Raw genomic sequence first — 27,438 nt, forward strand, 5'->3', positions numbered from 1 at the left:
ATTTCTAGGAATAACACTATATCCAGGTTTTGTATTGTCGGGAGCAAGAGTACCTACAAGACTAGCAAGACTAGCAAAATGGATTTTTAGAAAGACTAGCAAGAGTACCTACAAGACCACTCTATGAAAGGGAATTTGATCTTTACAAAGTATTCCAAAGCAGCATATCAAGATCTTATACAATTTCAAAATATGTCCAAGAAAGTTGCAAGCAATTTAACAAGGATAAAACAATCATCTCCCATGCAGAATATGAACGAAATAAGCTCCTAGCAGAATTGGATTTCTAGCCCTCTTTACACAAAGTCTACCATTAATACCATCAAGATCTCAGATACCATTTTCTCCTACTTGAAAAGAACAAAATGTAGTATATATATGAGGATCCAACAGAAAAGCATAACAGGATCACAAGATTATAAATTGCAAAACTACTTATTTCGGTTAATAAATTTGATGAATTTGTGGAGTGCTACATCAAGAATTAATAGCCATATAATGCTTTAAAACCCATAAGACAACATATAGAGAGGGTGACCATAGGTGGAAAATAATGGATGAAACATGGCATCCAGAGGAGTTGAAAGGTCTAAACAAAAATCAGGAAATAGAAACAATGGGTAACAAGCAAGCTGCAAAAATATTCCAAAACGTAAGGTAACAGGAAACCAAGGTATATAAATCAGAAACCTCTATCGCAAACCCCGAAGGAGCTGTTGCTAAAATCTTTACTAAAGTGAAAATACAGTGAATGACACAGGAGTGAAGCATTCAGCTAGATGAACCTAAGGAAAGAATAGCTTTTAAGAGAACTACCATCCGAGAATTCTTTTCTTGCAGGAAAAGGGATGGTCAGTTCTCCCCGACTATTCAGATCCAGTAAAATGGAAATTGAACAGCACTTGATGACAAAATTAAAAATAATTAATCAGGTGCATGCTACAGTAACTGTGTGTTCATGATGTCAATTTACTCACAATGAAAAGCTAAATTTATGTCAAGCATCAATCATACTGGTTTTCACAACAGTAGTAGTTTTGTCAGAAACATCTCACAGGTACATCGGAAGCATAGATTGTTCTACGTGGGAATTAGGTAAGGAGATGAGCAATGAAGGCATCTAATAGTTGAAGAATTGAACCGCAAATCTACATGTCATCCACAATGTAAAACAGAAAAGCCTTACCATAAGACAAAATAATATGTCTTATTCCTGGTTGTGGAAATAAACACAATTTTATTCCTGAAGTACATATCATTTTCTAATATGGCGTTTGCTGATATTTATCAAGGACTCAGTATTTCTCATGCATATACCTTAGAAGGCTTAACATGTCAACAACCAATAGAAGTGATGCATGAACTCTATTGTCATAAAAAGATATTTTGTTATGAGTATATACTCGGTTAGAATGGTCTAAACAAGGTTTTGATGCATTTCAGGTTAAAGGCAAGTATCTCTGACTTAACCCCATCCCTAGCGAAAACTATCCCACCACAGTAAAGTTCAAGAACAATACGCCTGATGCAACCGAAGTTAGGGTTAACATGTTTTGCAACCCAACCCAACACAAAAATTGCAACCCTAACCCTAAAACACCTATCCCCAAAGCAATTCCATCTTTACTCATCTATCTTTTTCGCCAAATCTACGTCAAAAGAATAATCTTTAGCGAATCCCACATGATCTTGACACAAATCTAATCAGCCTTAATAAAACTAAACCTTATTCAATTTGGACGACTTCCATTAAAATCAAGGGATCAATTACTACAAAATTCGAAACGGAAATCAAAGGGAAAAAGAAATCACCCTTTGTTTATTCAAAGTGCCTTGTTGGTTCAATTAACTAGAAGTCTGAGCAACGGCCTCCGCGCTCCCAATCGCCGTACCGCGTAGGCTCGGGGCCCTTCGGCCCGCCGACCTCGCCGGTGAGCTTGTTCACCTGGACGCCATCGTCCTCTTCGTCGACCGTGGTGCCTTCTTCCCCTTTCGTCGAGGCCGCGTCTTCCTCCTCCACTTCCGGCTTGGACGGGGTAGGAGAGGGAGCGAATCGAGCTGCCTCTTCCGGCGCCGGAACGGAAGACGCAAGGGACCTCGCGCCCGGAAACATCAACCCTAGCCTTAATCCCGGCTGCGCGATCTCACGCTTCCATGGGATGGTCAACAAGCGGTGGAGTTTGTTCGCCATCGCCGCCGGGCTTCTTCCGGTCAACGGAAGCGAAGCCATGTGGAATTATGTAGGGCAGCCGAAGATATTACTACGCTTACTTGTTTGAACGATACGCGATTATATACCTGACCGATGGTGGCAGATTCAAGCGGGGTTGACACGGAAACGAGAACAGAACTTCCAATGACCATTGTGGTAGACGATTAGGTAAACTTTAAAAGGCGTCCGTCGAACGAAGTCTCCACGATCGATTCATGGCGCATCCACACCGCTCATCTGTTACTCGCACGAAGCTTGTAGTGACAGTGGCAGATCGACCGTACGCCGCCGTGAAGAAATCATAAACTATGTTTAAGACAATACCACTATAAAAAATATTTTATTATTTTCATTTCATTTTTATTTGTATTTGTTTTAGATTTTGCATCCATCTCTTAGCGTCCAGATGTGATGATGTATAAATATGAGATTAGATAAAACACATTTCATTAATATATTTATTATGAGTTAGAATTCAATTGGCCAAGATCAAAATTCACAAATACCAAAATGTCAATAATTTATCATAAGATCTTGAATTTAAATCTTATTTTTATCACTTATTTTTTTGTTTCAAAATAAATAAATAATTAATTATAAATATTATTATATTGTCCATGTTTGACAAGTCAAGTCGAGTTTGTGTGTTCATAATTAATCGGCGTGGCCGAATCCAAATCGTCATAAAATACAATAATTCTTTTTCTTTTTTCCCTTATTGGCGAAATGATCAGCTCATGCTCATGTCATCAGGAAGAAAGGATCAGGGGATGAACAGGCTGTTGTGCCGAGAAATTTCCAACAGCCATGAATGCCGAATGGTGGTACTCGTGCAAGCGTGAGGTTGGAAGACGTGAGATGAACAAGGTAAAGTGAGAGCAAGTTTGTTTGCATCAATGCTACTTGAAGTCTCATGTAATGGAACAGCTTCTTCTTCCCTTCTCGTGCCGTGTCGGCGTTGGCTTTGCTTTCTTGCAGCCTGAATGAAGTGTGCTCGTCCGTTTCGTTCTTCTCTCAAAATACAACGTGTCTTTATCCAGTCATCCACCTGAACGAAGCATGCGGCTGCACATTGTAGTCGAGTGTTGCACGAGATAGATGCCTTGTGGAAAAAGGAGACCCATAGCTTAGTAGTTTCTAAGGAGTGGAAGCTAAAAGGTGAAGTATTGAAGACCAAAGGATCGCAGCTAGGTAGAGAAAAAGTCTCTACCGACAAGCTCAAGTGTGTGGTGCTCACTGTACATGTTAGAGGAGGAGCGGCATTGTTGGAGAGGCTGGCAGTGCGAGAAGGAGTCGGCCATCGCTTTCTCAAGGTGAAACGGCTACAGATACTTGACCATTTCCCATCCTCACTTCAGTGAAGACACAAGAATCCATTGTTAATTGGTGATGGAAGCTTGCTGGTGGACCACCACACCTTCCGCCCACCTCCGACGCCAAGGCATGACGAACTGGCACATTTACTTAAACTCATGAGGCTTCTCTCTGGTTCCTCGTGGTGCTGGGATTTATGGGCAACCGGGTGGAGAGATGTGCTCCACGGCAAGTGGAAGAAGACACGGAGAAAGAAAAAGGGGATGGAGGTTGCAAGATCAAGATGTTGCTGACAAGAAAGGAGCTGGCATGGCTGGAGCTTCACCTGAAGGAGAAAGCGGAGCAGAGGCTGGAAAATGTGTTGGTGGAGATGGGTAGAGAGATGCAGAAAGAGAGGAAAAGGTAGAGGAGGGTGGAAGCCCACATTGGAGAGCATAGTGGAGATCCCAGAGGTCCAGACTTGTAATAATGTGGCTGTGTGAAGCTGCTTCTTCTCGAGCATGCAGAGAACCTTGTTTTTGGTGTCTGTGGTATGTATGTATCCTGTTGATCTCCAGTTATGTGTAATGTTTAGAGGGCCAATACAAATAGTCAATTTCTTCTCATATCAGAGAACACAATTTGTTCATGCCATGAAATTTCAAGAAAATTCTTATGGCGATCCCAAATCATATGTTGTTTCAGGGTTTAAAAGGAATAAACATTTCTAGCCTGTAGATCTGCAGCCCATAGGCATTAAGAAGACAACACAAGTTTTCCATCTACAAAGAAGCAGATATTGTCACTTGGAGATCCTATCAAAGCTATATTAAAGTAAAACAGGCTACTTCCATCAAAACTTTGGACGGGCACACAACCATTATATCTGAACTTGAAGTAATGCATAACTATACAGACCAAAGGGAAGAAACCTTATATTCTTTAGACACAAAACAGCATCCATTGTTAGGCATGCACCCCATCGCCATTGGAGTATAAGCCATATGCACGTTTGTTGTTGTCCCCGTTTTGGTATGGATTCAGCTTTGGAGCTCCATTGATGGAGAGATCTTTATGAATTAGCATGTCAGAGTGGCTGAGGCTTTGCAACAGCCTTCCCAACTGGCCACATGAGGCGGCAACGAGCCCTGTCGACAAATTAACTTGTCAGTCAGGTCATATGAAAATGATTTAGCAACGGCACCAGATATTCGCCCTCTCGGAAGCTGCCATTAGGGAGTTCTGCAGGTACTCAGGTAACTACTTATGAATGAACTTGTTGTAAAAAAACATGTGCTATACTTGCAAATGAAGATTAGAACACAAGAATCTCTAGAAGCTAAAACAAAAACATGAAATGGAAATTGTTCTTTCTCAATGATTACTCAGAAAATATACTACAAGATTGCCAAAGATACACAAGAATATTTTTGTTTTTATAATGGTATACAATTTTTATCATTGCAAAATAACAGTATTAATACGAATGAAGAAATTTCAGTAGAGCTCTGAACTCACAGACAAACAAATGCACTCTAGCCCTAAGACATACAAGATTTCTTTTCACAGGTGAAATATATGCACTATTGTTTTAACAACTACCTTTATATCAGGTTATATTTTGTTGCCATCTCTCTTGTCTGAGCCATCTCAGAAGATTTTCTTATGTTTACTTCAATTTTATATAAAAAAAGGATTATCATGGATCCTTCTCATAAATAAAAATAAATTTCGTGCATGAAGCTTCTCTTACTATGGATCTAGAGCAATCTTATCCCAATAAATAGCAAAACTGTTTCTATAACTCGAATCTTTGATTACACAGATTGCAACCAAGAAACCTTATTATTCAGAAATATGATGAATCCTTCTCATATTTTTCTTAAAAGAGAAGAGAGAGAGAGAGAGAGAGAGAGAGGTGTAGTTTATAGCAGTTATTTTCCATTACATGGGATTCTGTATAGTAGGTTTAAATGATAATCTTTGAGTTACAGGATAATCATCATGGACAGTGGAATACACATTAGTGACCAAAATCCAAATGTCAGTTTGACTAAAAAATCAAGAAAGGCTTTCTTATACATTGCACATAGAGTCGAAAATCAGAGAAAAATCTGTGCACTTAAGGATTAATAGTGTGAAAGGCTCCTGGTGAGTCATTACCTAAAAAGGGAGCAGAAGGTTTTCCGGGTCTTGACTTGTACTCTGGATGAAATTGCACTCCCACAAAATATGGATGAGTAAGCAGCTCAAGAATCTACAGTAAATATGGTGTGACAATGAAGTCCAACAATGCCATCACAGAGACCCAGAATGAATAAGAACTCATAAAACAAACCAATAAGATCGTAATTTCACAATCGTACCTCCATGCGTCTGCCTGTTTCGTCCTTACCAACAAATGTAAGACCAGCATTTTCAAGTTCCAAAATCATGCCAGGATTAACCTTAGATGTGTTGATATTGATTAGTACAAGACATTCAGAATGCTATTCTAATTTTTTTAGTACCAGCTAATGGTGAGGTTTGCTTACTCTTGGAGGATCATGGAAATCAAGAAATGTCATGAATCACTTGAAAACAGACTTACCAACTAGTATACATGAAAAAAATCAAGAGACCAACCTCATATCTGTGTCGATGTCGCTCATCAATGTACCTGACGTTGCCATACCTATCACAAGGGAGAAAGGAGGAGAGAGAAGAGATTTAGTTTCTTTAAATATTCCTTCAATTGCAAAACCATGCATGTCAAAAGACATTTTGTTCATAACGGATACGAACAATACTTACAGCTTTGCAGATTTACAGTCCAGAACATGAAAGAAAGTCCTCCGGGATCCAAGTCGCATTGTCCCACCCATATGAGTTTTTGAACCCTGCAAATATTAAGTATTAGTGCAGCAAGTAAAAGGTCCAACAATGAAATCCAAGTGATTTACCTCTGGCATAAAAATAACACATGGATTTTTTGTGTCTGGGTCAAACTCAGTGCTATTTGCATTCTGCAGCTTGAGAATGGAACGTGCATACTCAATAACAGCTATTTGCATGCCCAGGCATATGCCAAGAAATGGTACATTATTTTCTCTAGCATATTTTGCTGCAATAATTTTTCCTTGAACTCCCCTGTCACCAAAACCTCCAGGAACTAGTATGCCATCTGCACCCTGAGTTGGTACATGGCACATTATTTCAATGAGTACAAGAAGAATGCATACTGGTGTAGAATGCAAAACTAGCACCATATACAAGACCTTGCTCACCTTTAACATATTCCAGGCCTTTCCATGAAGATTAGGTGCCTACACATAACCGAGTAAGATTTCAAATAACATTAATAATAATAACAATAATGACAACAAAAAAGAGATGGAGTGAAGAACAAGAGAACTAAAGATTAAACTAAATTATAAACCTCTATTGCTCTTAATTCTTCAAGGTCGGCAGCCGGAACCCACTCAACTACAAGCTTCCGTTGACAAGCAACAGAGGCATGTAAAAGGGCCTGCAATGAGGGAGTACATATTAATTTTTGATAACTACAATTTGAACTTGAATAATCACACAGTAACAAAAACATCCATTGAACAAATCCTTTCAATAATAATAACATGCAGGAGAATTTGGGCACAACTGTAAATAAAGAGATTCCTTAAGAATCAACTACGATGGGTATTAGTTTGGCATTCAACAAATTTATTTCCAAGACATGATGAACAGAACCAGAGGAATTATTAGCTTATGAAACTACCTACGTTAGAGGATAGGATATAGAAAAGGGCATGAATAGGAAAATACATTTGAGATTATGCCAAAAATGATTACCTTCAATACAGACAAATAAGAATCGGAAAGACCAGTATACTTTCCAACTATTGCAATTTTGACCTGACAAACAAAAAGGTGAAGTTGTCAATACTCCAGCTAAACAAATCATGAAACCACAATACCTTTAACTCAACTATTTTAAGTTATTGAAACACACGGGATCATGTAATGTATCACAGAGTTCAGCCCTATCCTTCCATTTTCTTAAGTTTGGCTCTCCAAGACTGCAGTAAAAACAAAATAAAATTATGATGTAGCAAATTATAATCTAGCCTATACACCCAAGAAATCAACAGACTGAAAAACTGCAAAAAGACATATAGAATGAAATGCATTTTTTAAGTCTATTGGACAAACCTTAATAGGTCCAGTTTTGTTAGAATAGCTTTATGTGCCTTCTGGTCCTGTAACAAACAAAAAAGAAAATCATATTGGGTTTATATGATTTTCCAGATGCCTGTACATAGGCAGCCGGGATGTACGCACCCTTAAAAGCAAAGGAACATGCCAAATGTTTGAAACATCATAAAGGGTAAAGATGTTCTCCACCTGCAAGTGAATTTTGACTGAATTAGTTATTAACCAAAATTTCCGATATATCCTTCTAGAGAAACATATATAAAGTTTGATCTACTTACAGGAACATGGCAAAACTGAGACAATTTCCCTTTCACATTCTCATCAAGTGGCTGCCAAGAACAACATCATCTATCAATGTCCAATGGCGTTGCTAAAAGATATACCAAGGAAAAAGGATAGACAAACGTAGGTACCTTTTCACTACGACAAGCAAGAACATTTGGTGCCAATCCAAGTGCCCTTAATCCCCGAACGCTATGCTGGGTGGGCTTAGTTTTCTGCATTGGCAAGAGAGAAAAAAAGAAAAATCTTATGGCTTAGTCCTGAATACTATGTTAAAACTTTATGGCCTTATTGTTGTTGTAATAAGCAGCATATCAAAGAAATAAATACAAGAAGTATCTATCTATTTGCAAACTTTGTTAGTACCTGTTCACCAACCACATTTAGAACGGGCACCAAACTGACATGAACAAGACAAAAGTTGCCAGGTCCTGAACAATAGCCATTAGGGCAAATATCTGTGCAGGAACTTCATATATTTTAAGTTCAAACATCCATTTTTCAATTCTTACCTACATGGCATGAAAATTGACATAGGGCCTCAATAAAAGGCATTGACTCAATATCCCCTGCATCAAAAATTAAATCTTATGTCATAGGAAAATATATATTGATGACAGTATGGCTGTATCACATGGAAAAAATTAAATGATATGGTAACTAATTTCCATACCTATAGTTCCACCTAATTCAATGACACAAACATCGGCTGGTCCTTCTTCGCCATCAACAGGAATCATTGCTGCACGTTCAATCCACTCTTGTATTGCATCTGTTACGTGTGGCACAACCTTTGCAGAATGACAAAACGGACATAGATTGAGTTTATGTTAGATAATTTCCATGATGATCCACTCAACAATAAAAGCAAAGAGCGAATGATGCTGCCACAAGGGTCAAACCTGAACTGTTTTTCCAAGGTAGTCACCTTTTCTCTCTTTATTGATGACAAACTAATGACAACAACAAGAAATTGTTGGAGACCTCAGCACGACATGAAAGGCATGTTAAATTAATGCCCAACTAGAAACTCCAAAATTAAAGAAAGTTAGAAACATGTCTTATAATTAATACTTTTGGTTATACAACTATTTAGAATAATATGCCTAGTCATTACATCTCAGGTTTAAGAAGAAAGGTTGATTCCTCCAGCACCTGGTATATCTTCCCAGTTGTAATGTTGTTGTCACGAGTCAACTTGATATCTAAGAATCTCTCGTAGTTTCCAAGATCCAAGTCCGCCTAATACAGTACCATTTATCAGAAATTAGAATTCCAGAGCATAAGCCAGATTGAAAAGAAGAAGACAATGAAATGTGACGATAAAAGAATGCAAAGTAGATAAAATTTTGAAAGGTGATGGATTCTGAAGGCATAGTCAAGTACAGGGTTTTATTCAAACACAATATTCCCAATTTAAACAAGAAACAGTTTTTAACTAGTACTTCAAGACATACACTTTTTATCCAGCAGCTCAAATTGAAAAATAGCAACAAAAAAAAAGATAAGGTACATCCATGGTATACTGTTGGACAAGAAACAACAAGAAAGAAATGAAAAGCCAAGGCCGTGTTACGATAAAATGCAAGAAATTCAAACTATTGGGACAATCTTGGGAAATTTGTACCTCACCACCATCATCTAAAACAAACACCTCACCATGTTCAAATGGTGACATTGTTCCTGCATCAGTATTCAGATAGGGATCTGCACAAATAAATTAAAATTAACATAATGGTTCTTTTAACTTTCACATGCAAATGTCCAAAGCAAAAACTGGCATCAATGCATCATCATGTATTAAGTCTGTGACAAAATCATCCCGTGGAGAAGAGGTCCATGTTTTGAAAAGGCTTAAAAGGAAATCGTGAACATAATTGACAGCTATTTATGGTATGCTCGTTCTCTTCTCTTAAATAAAACCAACACGAAAATTCTAGCTTCCCGATCTGATTGTCACTACTATCTACTGTTGAACCAATGAAAGAATCAAACACATGCAAGGTGACAACCCCCGTCACATGCCTTTCGCATATTCCCCCTTTAATATATTAGGTGAAAATAAACAGATCAAATCTACAAGGAACCACGATATTCTCTGGGAATGCGGATAAAACAGCTCAAAATTAACTAGCCTCTTTAATAAAGCGATGCAGAAGAATAAGGCGAAGATCGACTCCGTATGTACTATATTTAATGTCCCATCATAAACATCGATTTCCAAAATGGCCGACAAATACTCTGCTGTTATCCTACAAGACAAAACACTCACGTTTCTGTGCAGACCAAACACAACGAAGATTGTTCAAAGTTTCTTCTTTTTAGCTCAAACTATACGGTTAGCCAACCAAAAGGAAAAGAAACAAACATAATTATGATCGAATCTACCAAAAGAATTCAAGGAGGGCAAAGGAATCACCGATCTTGATAGAGGTAACCCTGAGACCGCACGCCTTGAGGACGACACCAATGCTGCTCGCCGTCACCCCCTTCCCTAGCCCACTAACAACACCTCCCGTCACCAAAACGTACTTCATCTCCTTCTCCGCTCCACCGCCACACTGCTAACCACAAATACTTCAAAGGGAGCCTTTTCTTCTCTCTTTCGAAGCAAGGACTGGGACAGAAGGGCAGCGAGATCAAGAGGCAAGATAATGTAGGCCGTAGAACGAAGAGGAGAGAGAGGAAGAGGAGGTGCGAAAAGGTCGTGTTCGAATTGGGTGAAGAAACGGAGGCGACACGGGTTACGATCGAAGGGCACTGGAGATGGCGTGAAGCAGAGGGCGATTAAATACCCGTCCAGTTTTAATTTCACCCCCTTTATCCCATTACTATACGCTTCGATTTAACGGAATGGCGCTCCTCCGTAGGGTTTAGGCTAACTGCCGGTGACTTGCAGTTGGACCCCTTTTTTTTCTGTTATGTTTAAATTAAAATTAATATATATTTCTTTTCAAAACTGAAATATCAAATTTAATATTCCATAAATATCATATAGTATAAACATACCCTTATAAAATTTAAAATATATATTGTAACAAATATTTTCTGTGATCATTAATTTTGTTCTTAATGACAAATTTACCCTTCGCCAATATAATTTTTAATCATTATTGAATTCTTATCTTAAGGTTGAAGTGTGCACGCATCTCAAAGCGTTAGGGGAAGTATATCACATCTTCAAATGAAAGTATCACACACAGATCTGAACTCATGCATAGGATCAACTGGTTGGATATGAGACCCAGAGAACTATTCTAGGAGTTGACGAACTCATGCAGCGGTCTTCCCTTCAAAACTGCAGTGGTAGATTTCTTCCTCGCCGGACGCCCAGATCCAGAACACGAACACCATGAACCATAGATCTCTCCCGTTCCAAAGAACGAAAGGAAGTGAACGTCCTTGGCCTCAGAATCCTTTGCCCACCTGAGACGTCAAGCTGAGAGAGCTAGATGCCTCCTCTGCTTTCCATCACACCCACCTTCACCTTGCGGTCGGCCGCACGTCGTCCTGCATGCAGTTGACATCACCTGCATGCATGTCGGAGACAAGCTTTTGGATCACCCTACGTGATTCCTCTCCTGAAATAGCAGTGCAACCATTTATCCGGTTCAAGTCGTTACAGACCTCGGGTTGCAGACAACCGAAGCTTCCTGCACACCAAAAGATGGAACATCGGGTGGCCCAGTTGTTCCCTGCCGGGGATGAGTCACTGCGGGAAGCGTCCATTTCCTGCTTGCACTTTTCAGCTGCAGCATCTCAGAGGCGTCTTCCAGCAGCTCCCATGTTGAGGCCACCTGTGGAAGTCCAAGCGAAAGTTAGCGAAGGCATCACATCACTATTGATCCTGGAACTGTGGCATGTCAACAACGTGGCGCGCATGATTGCTACAGCCACGAGCTTGCTGATGGAGACACGCTATCAGCTTTATGTTGTGCAGGCTACACATGCAGTTCCTGAACAGTTTGCGACACCAACCCATGTAGGACCCCTTCGGCAGGACACCTTGCTCACTCCCAAACAGGTGAGACGTGTAACAAGGCTTGAGGGTGACGAGTTTTGAGTGTTTGATGCCAATTAATGGAAGAAACATATGTTTTCAGCAAGTTCTTAATCTTTGTCAATCGTCTGTATATGAGTAGATGATGTGGCTATGGCCTATGGGTTTGAGAAGGCCAGACAACACAAATGGCACACTTGGCTAGAATCTATATGTATGAGGAAAAAGAGAACGGTGTTATCCAAGACAGAAAGCATGTGTGCCCCCTTTCATCACTTCGGATTCAGCATTATCCATGGACTATAAAATGATGCATAATCAGCAATCAAACCCACTTGCCAAACAATGTTAGGAGGGTTATGAATGCATGCGCGACTACCTCTTCTTCGTTCTCCTACAGCTTCAACAAACGAGTGGGAACTTGCCACTAATCTAACCTTTCTTCCTCTTTCGGATCACACTTTGACGACGTCCATGGAGTGCGTGGAGATGACGAGGAAGAGAATACCTAATTACTAGCATTGATGTCGAGATCAAACCACGTCAGTCACACGTGGAAATGCGTGGACGCGACGCCGGCGGAAGCTGAGCATTTATTTGCCACCGGGTGGTTGGTCTGCGTTAGCAATCGACAACAAGCATTCCATCACGCCCAGTGAATTCTATATAAGTTGAGGTGGCAATATTGCATTTTTCGACATATATTATACGTACTTGTGAGGTATCTTATGTACATTAGAAGGTTTGCATCGTTAAGTCCTCGTTGGCAGTGTCGCCGGCGTCACCTCCGACAACAGAGGCTGGTAAAGGCAGTCACCCAGTCGACAGGCACTCCTCACATGGAGCACAAAGTTGGATTAATTTACGTAAATCCAATGTGAATTATCCCTGAAGGATAAGATATAAAACCATGCATAATGATCATCTACCGAACTAAAAACATCTAGATTAAGGTGCCAAATTCTGACCTGGATTCCATATAATATCAAATCACGCTTGAATATTCTGTTTGACTATGGATGAGTTGTATTTGAGTTGGTCTTCCAATATGACATTGCTGTCTTTGGTGAGTATCTCTGAGGAAAATGTAGCAAAAACTTTTTGACTTCAGGGCATACCTTTTTTCATACTTGATCTCTGAAGACATACACGCTATTTGCAACCATAACATTGCTTCAGCTGCACTCCGAGCACTGTCATCCAAATTCACCTGTCACAAACATGTACATGCTATTGAGATCTCTCAAGACTGGGTTCTTCGCAGCATCAACCTCCAACTGCCACACCTAACACTTTTAATGGAACTACAGCAGCAAACACCATTTGGTTCCCTGTCCAAATCATGCTTTCCTTACAAGCCTTTCTACTCTTCACTGCGACGATGCGTTGGTCCAAGAGAAAGGTCAGTCGAGGCTTATCCTTACACCCCTTAAATGTTCGCTTATCTAGCAGATTGGACAAGATCATCGAGAGACCACAATTCCAAGATCATTGGCTAAAGCTTTATCTTGATTCGGTGGAGCTTGCTCCGTGGTTGCCTGTGATGTCGCGGTCCATGTGGGGCCACGGAGATCATGTGTCAACGACAGCACATGTGGCACTGACTTAGCATGCGGTATATGTTACTGAGGGCAGCATACAGTCTTAGTTGGAAAGCCTCCTTAAGAGTCTATCCATGTATTTTGATGTTTCCATGAGAATCCCGTTCTGCTAATATTTCCATATTGTTTTATTATTCATAATGTTAATTAAGTTAACATAAGGACGGATTTGACCTTATTATCGATCAGAAATGGTTGCTGACTCATCCGGGTGAAGTTACAAGGTGATGTGGGCCACGGTCCACGGGTGGTTCGATCAGATAAAGAAATGGAATATGTGGCCCAACAAACAGAGCCTAACAAAGGAAGTCCATTTTCGAGCCCGGTTCGGTTGTGGGTGGTCGTGGGGCCCACCAGCTTCAGCCGAGCGAGGTAGACCTTTGCGGTTGGTGGACGTGGGTAACGGCCAATGTGGGTACGTTTTACATATGGTAGAAAAGTCGCTTCCGGGACAAGCTTTCGCCGCCTTCTCCTTCGGTAATAATTTCCCCGACCAAGAAACGAAGTCGAGCTAAGAAAAGTAGGAGAGAGAGAGAGAGAGGGGCGAATGGCCTCGCCGTCGAGGCCAACACGAGTTTCGTCTCCCCTGTTTCTAGGGTTAGGGTTCCTGATTGCCCTCATCGCCTTCGCGTTTCAGTTCTACATAAGGAAGCATCTCCGACCGGTTCGTTCCTTTAATTCTCTTTCAAGCTTGATCCGCAGGCGGATTCCTTTGTTGCTGATCGAATAACTCCCCGCGCGGTGCTTAATGATCTTGTTTGATTCTTGGACTTGTTTGGCAGAGACTGTGGACCGTGGAGGAGTTGAGCTTGTACAATGGGACTGAGGACGGGCTACCGATACTGCTCGGAATACTAGGGTATTCTAAGATTCTGCTATATGCTCTCACAAGCTATCGTCTCTTGGTGTCTTTGGTTCGTTTGCTATGCGAAAGAATTGACTCTTTTCTTTCTTGCAGATCAGTGTTTGATGTCACAAAAGGAAAAACACATTATGGTCCTGGAGGAGGTTATCATCATTTTGCTGGCAGGTTTGTGCATTTCATGATCCTATCTTATTCTTATGTTAGTTGACTAATTTCACGATTAGGTATATAATTTGAAAGCTAAGCTATCCGAGGATGGAATCTTAGGGATATTGGACCTTGTCCTGCTTAATGCTGCTAATCTACACACAGCTAAGATGTTACAGTTATGCCTTAATTTATTCATCTTAGGGACTTGGTACCCTTACCAAAGATATCCAACCTTTTAAATAATTATACAAAAATTGGGTACTTCATATATTTTTCTGACATGTATCCGAGAAGTATCCTACAACTACCACATCTGACAGGTATCAAGTTGGAATACAATAATTGAAGTATCCATGTGATATACTCTTTCTTCGAATTTAAGAATCAAGTCATTTGATGTATCCAATTTTATTTCTAGTTTTTATTTATGTTCTACTTATTTCATGAACTTTCATATTTTCATCTGATGCTAAATTTTGAACTGTTTGGTGGATGTCAGAGATGCATCACGAGCCTTTGTATCTGGAAACTTTACAGGTAAACGTTTATATACATTTATGGCCATGTTAAGTTTACTACAATACTTGAAAGGGGCAATGTACACTTGCAATGTTCTTGTGCTGATAAACAATGAAAGCAGTCAATCGTGGTATTGTAATAGCATGTATACTTGTTTGTGCAAATTCCATCTTGCCGAAACAACAAAGTCTGAGCCCTACACTATCTGAAATCAGGCTGTGATATTTTGTCGGACCAGTCAGTCTGGCTCAGCATTGTATCAGCCAGTTGGCTGAGTAGAAGTGGAAAGACCTAATTTGCATTTCCTGATGAGACCCCACTTTCAGGTCTGGCTCAGCATCGTATTGGTCAGTTTTGCTGAGTAGAAGTGGAAAGACCTATTTTGCATTTCCTGATGAGACCCTCCTTTTAGGTCAAGGAGCAGGAACTGCATGGTTAGTCTTATCTGATATGGGTGATTAAAAACTTATAACATCGACCTCATTTTTCCCTATTTTGGGAGGGAAATTGAGTATTCTATGATTCCCATTATTGGGATAGGGGTATTGCTTGTTTAAGCATTATTTGGAAGCTACACCTGTGTATTGTTCCCTTTCCTGAAAAAGTTAGATAAGATTGTGTATATGTTGAATTATCAGTATATACAATATATACCAAAAGAATTATCATCATCTCTATTTTGAGCGGCATTCTTTTATATTTTTTTGTCATGGTATCTGACCCTCTATCTCAACTGATTGCTGGAAGAATCTGTCAGTTTAAGCTATCAAGTTTGTCCTTTGTTTCAATTCTTTATGCAAATCGTTGGACCAGTGTCCCGTGGGTACTACTGAAGATTTTGGATCAAGGATGAATTTGCATGAACCATTGATTAAATGAAATGAATTAATTATGGAGCAGTCCATAAAAAAATTAAAAGTTATTAATATTGTGATTCTAGAAGAGATTTTAGTTTATGTATTTAAAATTGAAGAATACTGAACAGTTGTAAAACTTCAGGCTATTATTTGTTCACAAATCTTAATCATGAATATCTTGTCCTGCAGGTGATGGATTAACAGACTCATTGCATGGTCTATCCACTATGGAGGTGATGGAATAGTGAAATTTTGATTGTATTATTCTTCCTTTGTTTACGTTTAGAAATGTTTGAGAGATGAACTATAAGAGATCTATAATTGGCTTGTCACAGGTAGTTTTTCTTAGTAAAAAAATATTGTGATACTGTACAGCTTTTGTGCCTTTCCTTAGAACAATTGGCAACGAATGCATATGCAATGGTGATCAGTTTTTTTCTTATAAAGCACTATCAATAATATTAAGATTAAAAGCAAGGAACATCAATTTGCAAGCATGTTGGAAACAATGATTCACATTTATATACATCGTCTATGGAACCAATGATAACTAATTGCTGTTCTGCTCCATCTTCTTCTAATCTCTTTTGCTACAGAAAGTTAAGGTTTCTCATGCTCTGACTGCCTGTTTTGTGATGGAAGATCCCATTTGCATTACAATTATGTTGACAAAAATTGCATCGTAAATTTTGTTACTTGCTTTAACCATATTAAATGAGCACTCTTGCCATGGTATATGAACATTTTCCCATTCTATACCTGCCTGCCAGGGGTGATTTTATTAGGATGAAAAAACAGAGTGTAGTAGACCTTCTTTTCCTTCAGATTCTTGGTGGTGTGCTTCTAAGTTGTTATAAAATCATTGATGCTAATTGTTATAATTTTGAATATTTGCAAGACATAATATTTTCTCTAATTTTCTTGTTCTAGGTAAAGAGTGTTGTTGACTGGAGAAAATTTTACATGGAAAGATATATGTAAGCATACTTTTGTCTATGCTATATATTTTGTCCCCTATATCTGATATGTTTTAGTCTTTAATCCTTGAGATGCTATACTTTACTGTAAAGGCTATTTTGATCAACACTTTTTAATTAGGAAAAAATGATAAAGAAAACAAATCATTCTTTTTGAACATTGGAACTAAGAAGAAATGTAAACTATAGATTTACAAGGACTGCACAGCATGATTTGTAAAAATAAATTACAAAAGATGGTTGACATGGCGCCATACCATCATGCCTTATAATTAAATTAATATTTTAAAAGTATTAAAGACATCAATACCATTGTCGCATGAGGTTTAGCCTTGCCACCATGGAAAGGTTTGTTACTGTAACCTTAGCGTCAATGGTTATGGTCAGAGATAACCTTTCTGCTTATGTGATAAGATGGTGTGTACTGGCAGGAGCCTTACTGAAGAATATGTGTGTTTTATATTTTTGTGGTACAAATCCCAAGGGGTTTGTGTGATTAACCATGCAAATGACACTTTCTAATCACAATCCTCCACGAGTCTAATTCCAAATGAAAAGCTAGCTGAAGTTATTGCACTAAGATTCTGTTGTCAACTAGTATAGCAAATGACTGGCTTGCGAACTTTGGGAGCAATATGAATTTTGATTTTACATGGATTGGGTCTTATTTTGGTTTTCGTGTGCCTATTTTAGACTAAATTTTCACTAGGTATTGGTTGACCACTTCAAAGTTGTCAAATGATATGAAGTCGTCTTTATTTTTTGTAAAGAATTTCATTGATTCCAGCTTAGGATTAATAGTCCTCCTGCAACTGTCACTTCAAAGTTGTCAAATGATATGAAGTTTGTAACGAAGATATGGAGAAACAAATATAACTTATTGTTTGCTGGCTTGTAGATGTCATGGTCATGGAGATACAAAGACTTCTACTATTTTGCTTATGTGATCAATTAAACAACATGTAAATAACCATTCAGTCCCTTTCTGGAGAAGCCTGATAATTTGATTAAAAAATATATATGCACCCCTCCATATGTTTCTAGCAAAGAAACAGGAATTATTTATGATCTTACATTAGGGTTTGGCATCAAATCTAATCCCTTTCAGTTGCTGGTCAGCAATTCTAATATGGATTTTAGGCTATAGTTTGGAAGCATTAGTGAAGTCCACCTCTGTGCACTTGCATATAAGTTTTCTGGTTTTTACTCTACTGTTGGTTGCAACTGAGAAATTCTGGACTGAAGCAACGTAAAACATTCTCAGACTTACTACCTTACAATATGCTGCTGGGAAACACTTTTGAAAATAACCTTACCATCTATAATATGTAATGTATTGTTCTAAATGGATAAATGTGAACTTGTCTATCTAATTGACCTCAAACATGATGTGCTTATTTGGGTTATTAGGAGATGAACTTACTTTTGAATGCTATGATAAAGTTCAAAGTTATGATAGCTCAGTTAAATTGCTTCCATCCTATCTGGGGCCAGTATGTGCTAGCTTCTAATTGATGTTTCATGGTTAGAAGGAAGAAACCAATGAAAAATGATAACATCTAATGCTAACAATCCATTCCTTAATGCAAGCTTTGGAAGCACTTTTGGAGCTTACTTAATCAACTCTATGCACATGAATCCAATTTCTAAAGTTGACATAAAGACTCCTGCATCCAAAGTTGAATTTCCTCTAGTTGAAACATATATAAGTTGGTGGTTGAAATCTGTCTCCATCATAAGGTTCTAAAGAAGTGTTGTTTATTAATTCCTGTAACTCTGTAAGAGTATCTTGCTTTGTCGGTATAGTTATGGGAATGTGAATTGAATCTATGATGCTGATATAGTTCACTGAAACATAGATAATTGGTAACCAAAATTTGTTCTTTGATGGAGTCCATTCGTCAAGAAAGTGGGATGTTTAAAAAAGAGTTAGAAATGGTTAAGCATGTAGCAACTGTAATAAATAATTGCTTTAAAAGCAAATAGTTGGATCATGGATGCAAATGACTCTCGTGATTCTAGTGTGAGGTTTTTTAGTTATTATTATGCTGTGGCTAATACTGATGCAATGTCTACATTTAATGCCCTATTTTTTGTATTTTTATTAAAATAGTTGGTGTCACTTATCCAAATGCTGGATTGGACTAAAATGGGCAGAATTATTTCTCTAAGGATAGAAGTGTATACCCCATGGGTGACAATAGGATCCCATGCAATCCATACCCAGTGGATGATTTTTTTCCAAACAGCCAAAAAGGCTAATATATTGTTTTCTTCTTTTAAGAAATGAAATTCTCTTTCAGTATCAATCAATGTAGTAGGCCTTTTGGCTCATTTTTAGCATCTAGTTAGTATCTTCTTTATTATGGAATTTATACTGGAGTTTTTGGAGTTTTCAACCGATGTAAGTTCTGAATATTATATTCTCATGGTATTTAGTTTGTAAAGTTGTTCAGCTTGCAAAGTATCAAATGGATGATTTATGTTAACTTGGTCCAATATTTAATGGACTAACCTCATTTCTGATGTTCTTCCCTATCTGCATGTGTTAGATTTGCTGGTAAACTCGTTGGCCGGTATTATGACAGCCAGGGGAATCCCACAAAATATTTGAAAGGTGTTGAGTCAAAGGCTAAACGAGGAGCTCAGCTTTTAGAGAAGCAGAAAATTGAGGAGGCTAAGATACCAAGTTGCAATTCTAAATGGAGTGAACAAGAGGGAGGAGAGGTATGGGCTTTGTCTGAGACATGTTTATTTGTTGGTTCAGCAAAAGATAATTTGCAGTTGACCTAGTTCTGAAGTGCTAGATGGTCCCAAGTGTTACTTATTTGAACTGCCATACATTTTTGTTTGATGTAATGGTCAGAGCAATGGTACCTAGTTTCAGTGTCAAACGAGCTTGCTAGAACATTGTTGTTACATTGAAGATGTCTCAGATTTTGTAATATATGCAGGGACCAGTATGTGACATTAATGATCAGGCCCATGTATCATGTTGGGGTATCTTTATTTGGCTGATATTAGTTTGTCATTTAATTAACTAAATGTTCCATGACCTCATCAAAGATGAGGTTTTTCCTGTTCACTAATTTATAAGGCATGAATATTGGAAGCCAAGCTCCCATCTCTTCATCCAGCTATTATTCTTCTGTAGCTCCATCTTTGAAGGCTTGCTTTTTTCTTTTCTAGATATTTATTTGTCTATTTTTGTTTGTTTGTTTGTATTTAGCTCCTTTACTTTATCAATATGGTTTTTCCATGGTCTCCCATTTCCTGGTTTGCTTTCTTGACCTCCAAATAAATAAATAATTAATTAAAAAAGAAAGTCCTTGGACCATTCAGGTTTTCTCACTGCTTCTTAGGTAGGCGTTGGAATATAAGATGCTGTCTACTATTTTATTGTTTGAAGGCTGGTACAAAATTGTATTGGTGTTTCCATAGTTTGATCAACTGGAGATAGTTCTTTATGTTCTTTTTGCATAGTATATTTTGCTAAAAGATAGTTTTGTGTGTACTCTTTGTGAAATGTTCTTTGCTTGTAGGTTTATCCAATAAGTAGTCTTGCCCTTTTACTCAAATTGGTAGTTATTTTTTATAAAATTTCTTCCACTGGTGAAGTTATTGTACTTGCACCTTCTTGGATACAAAGAATATACCGGTTGACTTGCTATGCGTGCTGTAAGTTTGGTTGATGCAATACTCTTTGCTAACATCAGCTTCCTTTCTATTAGGTCTGGTGTGAAACTGGCTATCCAAGATTAGTGAAGAGACCAGGGGATATAGCCCTCACTGGAAAAATCAGCCAGCGTTGTGCTTGTTTTAAAGAAGAGGAGCTCGGACGGCCGGGTCTTGAGGTGTACAAGGACTGTGATTATTTGTCCAAATCTTGCAGAGTTTAGTCATCATCTGGCTTAAAAGCATTGCACCAATGTACACACTATGATAGCTGTGGGGAGTCACTTGAGACTGGGACTGTTTCCCGCAGCTGATTGCTGATTATTTCCTTCTCTAACTATTGATCTAAAAGTATTTTATCATGGGTCGATATCTAATAGTTCTCTCTTATTTATATTATTTTCTCCATAGTATTTGGGCCAGCAGAATTCCTTTTTATGATGTGGACAAGATTTACAAGTTGGTAATTCATTCTGCCCCAGTTTTGATTTATCTACTAGTACGAAAATAAGTTTTACTCCCATAGCAGAACGTATATGTTCTTCTTGCTACATATCCAGTCATCTCCAAATTGCACTACTATGAGAGATGAAAACACTGAACCGTGGATGATCTAATGGAAGAAGTCAAGCCTAATTATTTGGTGCTTGAAGCAGCGAGTTTTATTTAACTATTATTGGCATTAAATGCTCAAGTTTAAGAAAACAATAAAAGAAAATTTTCATACTAATCAGAGTGTTATGATTTCCCCAAAAGGATTTGATGGTCTAGCGCACAGCATATCCCATTCGTGGTTCTATGTGATGTTCGAGTTTAACCTAGTGTTCTTATTTTACATAATAAATATGAACCGTTGTGGCTAAGCTAAGATCAAAATGTGCTTTTAAATTGAACGGTGGGACCGCTGTTTGAGATGTCGCCTTCTCCTTCCCATTCACTTGCGTCTCACGAGAAGAATATGAAAGAAAGAAAATTTCATGGCACGGGCACATCTTCCTTAGCGGCTGCAAGAACACGTGCGTAGGAAGTGATTCTAATTCTCAAGCACGAGCTCCACCGACTCATTTAGATTTCTTTCGCGCCAAGAGAACCAAGCCATGGAAAATCTCTTTTACATGACGCTTCCAGGCTCGATTCATCCCTCTCCGAGAATTCATTTGGAGCAGCTCTCAACCAGTCGCTGGGGGTCAACCTTTTCGCATCGAAGGTTCCAGGTTCCTTGTGTCAGGCTGGGGGTCAACCTTATCGCGTCGAAGGTTCCAGGTTTCTTGTTTCGGCCTCTTGCTTGGAGTAGAATTTACCATTATTTATTAATCGATGCAGAAAATACTCTCTGCAGATCAAGTTGATCTCGGTCACTTGCGTCAAAGGTTTAGTTGTTTGATGTGGATCGTCCTACTATTCCTCTCCATGTCGGTATGTAGCTCCTATCCACGTAGGAAACGAGTCCTTTTCCCACCATGTTCATTACACGAACGATCGTGCGTCCTCTGACTATTCTCAGTCGTCGGCGAGCTGCTGTTTCCTCGGACTCTTCGTCTCTTGACCTCAAGCAGAAAGTCACTCACCCTACTTGTATATCTACGACAGCGGAGCTTCTTCCTCCCCACAATCTAGGAGTGCACTCCAGCCATTGCCATGTCTTCCGACCACGCACGGAGACCGACGAAGGTGAGAGTCATCGTCACGAAGTGCGTACAAGCCGACGCCGCACGGTTCAAGTCCGTGGTGCAGTGCCTCACCGGGAAGGACTCCGTCGTCGCTGAGACGTCGGAGAGCCCTGGCGGTCGTGCCGGGAGGAGGAGCCATGAGGTCGAGCGAAGCTGTGGTGGAGGAAGAAAGCGATCCATTTCGGCGGAGCAGGAGGCGGGAGAGGGTGGGATTATGCTGCTGCCTTCGATGGACGAGTTGTTCCAGTTGCTGAGCGATTGATGGACGCCAGAGATGGTCGCAGACACAATCGTAGCGTGAGAGTCATATGAGAGAGAGAAAGAGAGGAGACGAGAATAGTTATTTATTTATTAATTTATTTATTTAGAGATTAATTAATACTTTCTGTAATATATCTGTCATCATATGAATAGAGTCTAAAAGATTTATATTTTGATAAGCAACATGGCGATCAAATCATGGTTCGGAGGCTCAGTTAAGAATGTGCAAAGATATCATTAAACAATAATTGATTGGTGTGGGCTCCGAAGAAGATAGAAATGAACTAGGGATAATTGAAATAATAATATTACTGAGGTTTTCTTATCATAAAATTACTCATGTAGTTACTTCATCCGAAACTTTTTGATTGGAATCCTACTTTGGTATTTACTCTTTATGAAAATAAATTTGTGTTAATCGAAACTCTTCTCTAAGAGAAGTATCAATTGACAAGATGACAAATTTGAGTTAGATAAGATTTCTTCAATTGTACAGGAAATTTCGTTGTTAAGGGAAATCCTCCCTCATAACCTGTACAATGAATATAGCTTCTTATATCATTTCTATCTTCTATCTTCTTTGTTTAATTTCTTACGTGGTATTAGAGCCGCTTGCCTAGAGCAAGCTCTCTTTTTGTTGAGGTGCTCGACGAACCTTGTCAGCGAAGGTGCTCGACGCCGATGGTGCTCGACGCCGATGGTGCCACTTTGCACTGGTGTCTCTAGCGTTGTAGACATCGATGCTTCTTCCCTCACTAGCGCTATTGCTCCATCCTCGCTAGCAACAGCGATACCGTGTCATCGCCACTGCCACTGCATGATTCAATTGGGTCACAAATCTGCTCAAGAAACTCAACATCAATTCTACTCCTATTTCTACTATTTCTACAATATATTATGATAATATCGGAGTTACCTATCTATGCGCGAATCCGGGGTTCCACTCTCGCATAAAACATATTGCTATTGACTTTCACTTCGTGCAAGATCAAGTCGTCCGGTGTCAACTACGTGTTTCTCATGTACATACAACTAATCAATTAGCAGACTCACTCATAAAGTCTCTCGCTCATAAATTCTTTGCATTATATCGGTCCAAGATTGGTATCCTTAACAGGAGCACTATCTTATTGGGGCATGATAGATTTTTAATAAAAATATTTAGATTTTCAAATCAACATGTGATCACGTCCAATCTTGTTCTTGTGAGTTGTTTGTAGCACCAAAAGGAGTCTTCTCGTAGTTCATCCACGTGGAATTACTTGAACTATCGAGACGATCGACTTGGTTTTGTGTCGAGATAAATGCAAGAGCTGAACTCGCCTTTGATTCGAGAGACAAGAGAAGAAGGATAAAAGTTGAATTCCCTTAGGCTTCCTTCCCACACTAAATATCTAAAACGGGTTCATTTCAATTTGGTCTCTTCGGCGATTAATTTAGCTATTTGCAAGAGAAAAAAAAAGAATCTAACCCCTTTTGTTGTCGGACAAATATCCCTATTCACAGTCGAAAATGGCTAACAGTTTAGAAAATGGAAGTTAAATGTGACAAATTTGGGATGATTGACTTCATGTTGATTAGGTTTACGTGAGACAAATAATTTTGTCTCGATCGAGTAAGACATATGATAAAGATATTTAGAAATATCTTCAACTAATCAATTAAAACTCGATACACACATAAGTTGAAGAGGGAGAATATTATTTACATTGTTGCTTATTATAGAAATATTCACCTAATCATTATATGAATAGGAGTCTCAAGTAATATGATTTGAGATCCGAAACTTTATCGTCGATGAGGGAGTCATCCTAAAGAAACATCGAACTCTTCGAACGTTTGTGAAGGAACGTTGTAGTTGACTTTTAACGTAGAATCACAAGACCATTTGGAATCAGAGAGGACCGATCAATATGGAAGGAATCATAATTAATCTTTTTATTTATCTCATGTTGCTGCTCACTATGTTCTACTCGCATGCTCTCCGACACAAAAGACTCATCAGGAACAAAGCTAAGTATATATGCACAGGTAATCAAATCGGAAGATGTTGTTCCAGTAGCCATGAGCTACACTGTCCAAATACCAGCAATCAGAAGATTACGAGAACATTTAGCCTCCACCAAGTGATCAGCAATAAGTTTATGCATCGGCAATGCTCATGACCGCATTGAGAAAGTCTTGTAGGGTACACAAACTTCATCCGCGCACACACCTTCTTCTCCATTGCAAGCTAGATCATCAGATAACGCAATACTGAACTCTTTAGGAGAGGTCGCAAACCATTGGTCCTATCTTGGTATTTAGATGGCACTAAGTAGGTCGTGTCTCCTCGAAGCGCCCCTTTCGAGGGGAAGGGGCCGTGGAAGAGTCTAAATACTGAACAATCTCAGCTGGGGTGACCTTTGCTTGCATGCAGTAGACAACCAAATCAAGCTCATGCACTCTCAGGTATACACCAATGGTGACATGTTCCAAGTGTTTTTGAGTCCATCGGGATGCCACCATCACCATGTCAAGGATATTATGGTAGGGACTAATCTGAGTTGCTTGCAGAGACCACATCAGATGCGGCTGATGGATTTAATAGCGGAGTGTTTTGGTTTCGAGTTGAATCTGCCGCTCCACTTCACATGCAACAAGGAAAAGAAAACGATTGTGCCATCACAGACACCACCAGCACAGTCTGTCTTCTTTGTGCCGCATCACTGCCGCCCATCTCAAGCAAGCAAGGAAAGAAATGGTAAACATCATGGATTTCCTCAACAATATATACGTATAGGGAGATCTCAGAACATAAGGTTTTAGTAGTGACATGGATCGGATCTTCATCAGCACAAAGTAGAGAGGCGCAGAATTAAGTTGGTGTTTGCTTTCAATTATGTGACAACTGCTAACAAGTACTTGTAGTGAGAAGCACCCATTTTTTGCATGTTGTTGAGTATCGAGCCTGTCGAATTCGATGCACAGTCTTGTGCGAAGAAATCCATGTTCACTAAATCATGGGTGAAAACGTTGATTGAATGAAAGATTGATGATAGAAGCGAAGAAGGTTTGGAGTGGGTGTTTGGTTGATTAGGCACCCATTTCCGACCGTGAATCTGCCGACGCTTTGATGAGCGAAAGAAGCGCTGGAGGACCCAAGTCATTGTTCTTCTTATCAGTTCCAGAGGGCGTTCCTACGGATCCAAAGTAGATCGAGGATCTTGTCTTGTGCTTGCTTGATTTCTTACTACAGTTATCTCCTCAGGTACAAGCTGTGTTCGAGAGAGCTGGTGATCTGCAAGTAGGATACTCTTAACGTACAAACTCTTCGACGGATCATATGCATATCTTCCTTGGCACTTTGCCATCGTATTCTTTTCGTGAATGCAATTATAAATTAAATTCCTTTCCTATTTGGTGCCGCGTTGAAATTTGAGATCAAGAATATACGTCTGTCTTCAGCATGAAACCATGATGTGATTCCTCGTACATGTCTCTCACCACCTACGAAGCGAGAGCGAGTTATATGAGACTTGATATGGCCAAAACAAATTGACTTCATATCCGCACGCACGCAAAGAGTTGCAGCGGAAAGAGAACAGAGGCAACTGAGTACAAAGACGAACATTGTTTCCCATCGCATGGTACGTATGATGATGCATAATTCTACAGAAATTCGATTAAATTTCACGAACTCACAATCGATTCTTCTGCTAATCGTAAGATTCCAAATAAGAAAAAGATAGATCATGCACAAACGACATCAGAGGAGAGGAAAACAAGGAACCATCGGGTTCATGACCAACTTCGTCTTCAGCATCCTCTGCCACATATCCCACATTAGCACGAAGAGGAAGGCAGTTTCCGGTTGTCGAAAAAAGCCTAGACTGCAACTCACGTATGTTCGAGTAAGGAAACAGGTGACACAGACCCAAAGAAGACGAATGAGGAGGAGGCCTTCTCATGTTTTAAGGGTACACGGAGTGGTGCTGCGGATCTGGACCGCCGGGACTCACCCTCTTCGATTCATCGAATGCAATCTCTGCCACCCGATCTCCTCGTCCTCCTCCGGCGTCGAGCAACAATACGACTGCGACTGCTCGCCGTTCTAATAAGCGAGCTTTTGAGCTTCCAGCGGAGGTGAGCAATATGAGAAGCACGCACGTCCAAAGCCTAAGGATCGGAAGTAGTCTAGTCATCGTTGTTGCTCGGTCAGCCTGCGGGCTTTAGTTGGGGTTTATATAGAAGCAGCAGGGCGCAACTTCCTAGTGTGCCCAATACAATATTTCTTTGTTATACGGAGAAATCTAAAGAACAATATGACTTTAGTTTTTAACGCGAGACAAGTAAAAAAATAATATATTTTAAATAATCTAAAATTATTTATTTATTTTTATTTATCCTATAATATTAATTTTTATGTTTCTTTTAATTATTATATATTATTAGTTATTTAGTTTTAAAGGTCTAGAATTAATATAAATAAATACTTCCTCTAAACTTATAAAAGTTTCTTAAATACTATAAAGGTTTAGAATGAAGGTCTTCAAGTACTATAAAGGTTTTATTCTCTTAAATAATGCAAAGATTTTGTCTATTATAGAAAGTTGATTTCTCTTCTACTTCCTTAGGTCAATTTAACGTAGTTTCTTAATTTTGTTTTCCTTCTTCAATTGATATCAGAGCCTTACTATTTTGTGTAAGCATAATATATTTATAGTTCGAAAATGATCGTGGATCATCTATATGTAAAATTTAATTTGTTAAATACAATTCTATAACCTATCAGGATGAGGTCTAGTGATAATAATGATGGCAACAATGATAGTGTTATCAAGCAATGACAATTTCGACAGTGATGATCTTTGGAATTTAGGCAATGACAATAATCCTAGCAAAC

At 39.1% G+C, this 27,438-nt stretch overlaps 3 protein-coding genes across 3 annotated transcripts; 1 reads left to right on the forward strand and 2 right to left on the reverse strand.

Annotated features, from left to right (window-relative positions):
* Positions 1–1,849: 1,849 nt before the first annotated feature.
* On the reverse strand, positions 1,850–2,191 carry LOC135613855 (uncharacterized). The gene has a single exon (XM_065110871.1). The coding sequence runs from the start codon at positions 2,189–2,191 to the stop codon at positions 1,850–1,852; it is 342 nt and encodes a 113-aa protein (XP_064966943.1).
* A 1,973-nt stretch (positions 2,192–4,164) lies between these two features.
* Positions 4,165–10,756, reverse strand: LOC103987801 (uncharacterized). Its single transcript, XM_009406217.3, has 21 exons — positions 10,398–10,756; positions 9,606–9,685; positions 9,134–9,220; positions 8,881–8,931; positions 8,652–8,769; positions 8,491–8,547; positions 8,345–8,409; positions 8,110–8,193; positions 7,975–8,025; positions 7,823–7,885; positions 7,694–7,740; positions 7,494–7,560; positions 7,334–7,396; positions 6,924–7,013; positions 6,772–6,810; positions 6,448–6,675; positions 6,299–6,384; positions 6,131–6,179; positions 5,872–5,952; positions 5,669–5,762; positions 4,165–4,653 (listed from the first exon to the last, which is right to left on the reverse strand). The coding sequence occupies exons 1-21, from the start codon at positions 10,513–10,515 to the stop codon at positions 4,472–4,474; spliced, it is 1,800 nt and encodes a 599-aa protein (XP_009404492.2). The 5' UTR covers positions 10,516–10,756; the 3' UTR covers positions 4,165–4,471.
* Positions 10,757–13,998: 3,242 nt separating this feature from the next.
* On the forward strand, positions 13,999–20,984 carry LOC103987802 (membrane-associated progesterone-binding protein 4). Its single transcript, XM_009406219.3, has 8 exons — positions 13,999–14,243; positions 14,362–14,438; positions 14,538–14,609; positions 15,094–15,131; positions 16,160–16,203; positions 16,901–16,947; positions 19,500–19,674; positions 20,679–20,984. The coding sequence occupies exons 1-8, from the start codon at positions 14,127–14,129 to the stop codon at positions 20,844–20,846; spliced, it is 738 nt and encodes a 245-aa protein (XP_009404494.2). The 5' UTR covers positions 13,999–14,126; the 3' UTR covers positions 20,847–20,984.
* The last annotated feature ends 6,454 nt before the right edge of the window (positions 20,985–27,438 follow it).

Source organism: Musa acuminata, chromosome BXJ2-6, assembly GCF_036884655.1.
Source record: "Musa acuminata AAA Group cultivar baxijiao chromosome BXJ2-6, Cavendish_Baxijiao_AAA, whole genome shotgun sequence".
NCBI lineage: Eukaryota > Viridiplantae > Streptophyta > Magnoliopsida > Zingiberales > Musaceae > Musa > Musa acuminata.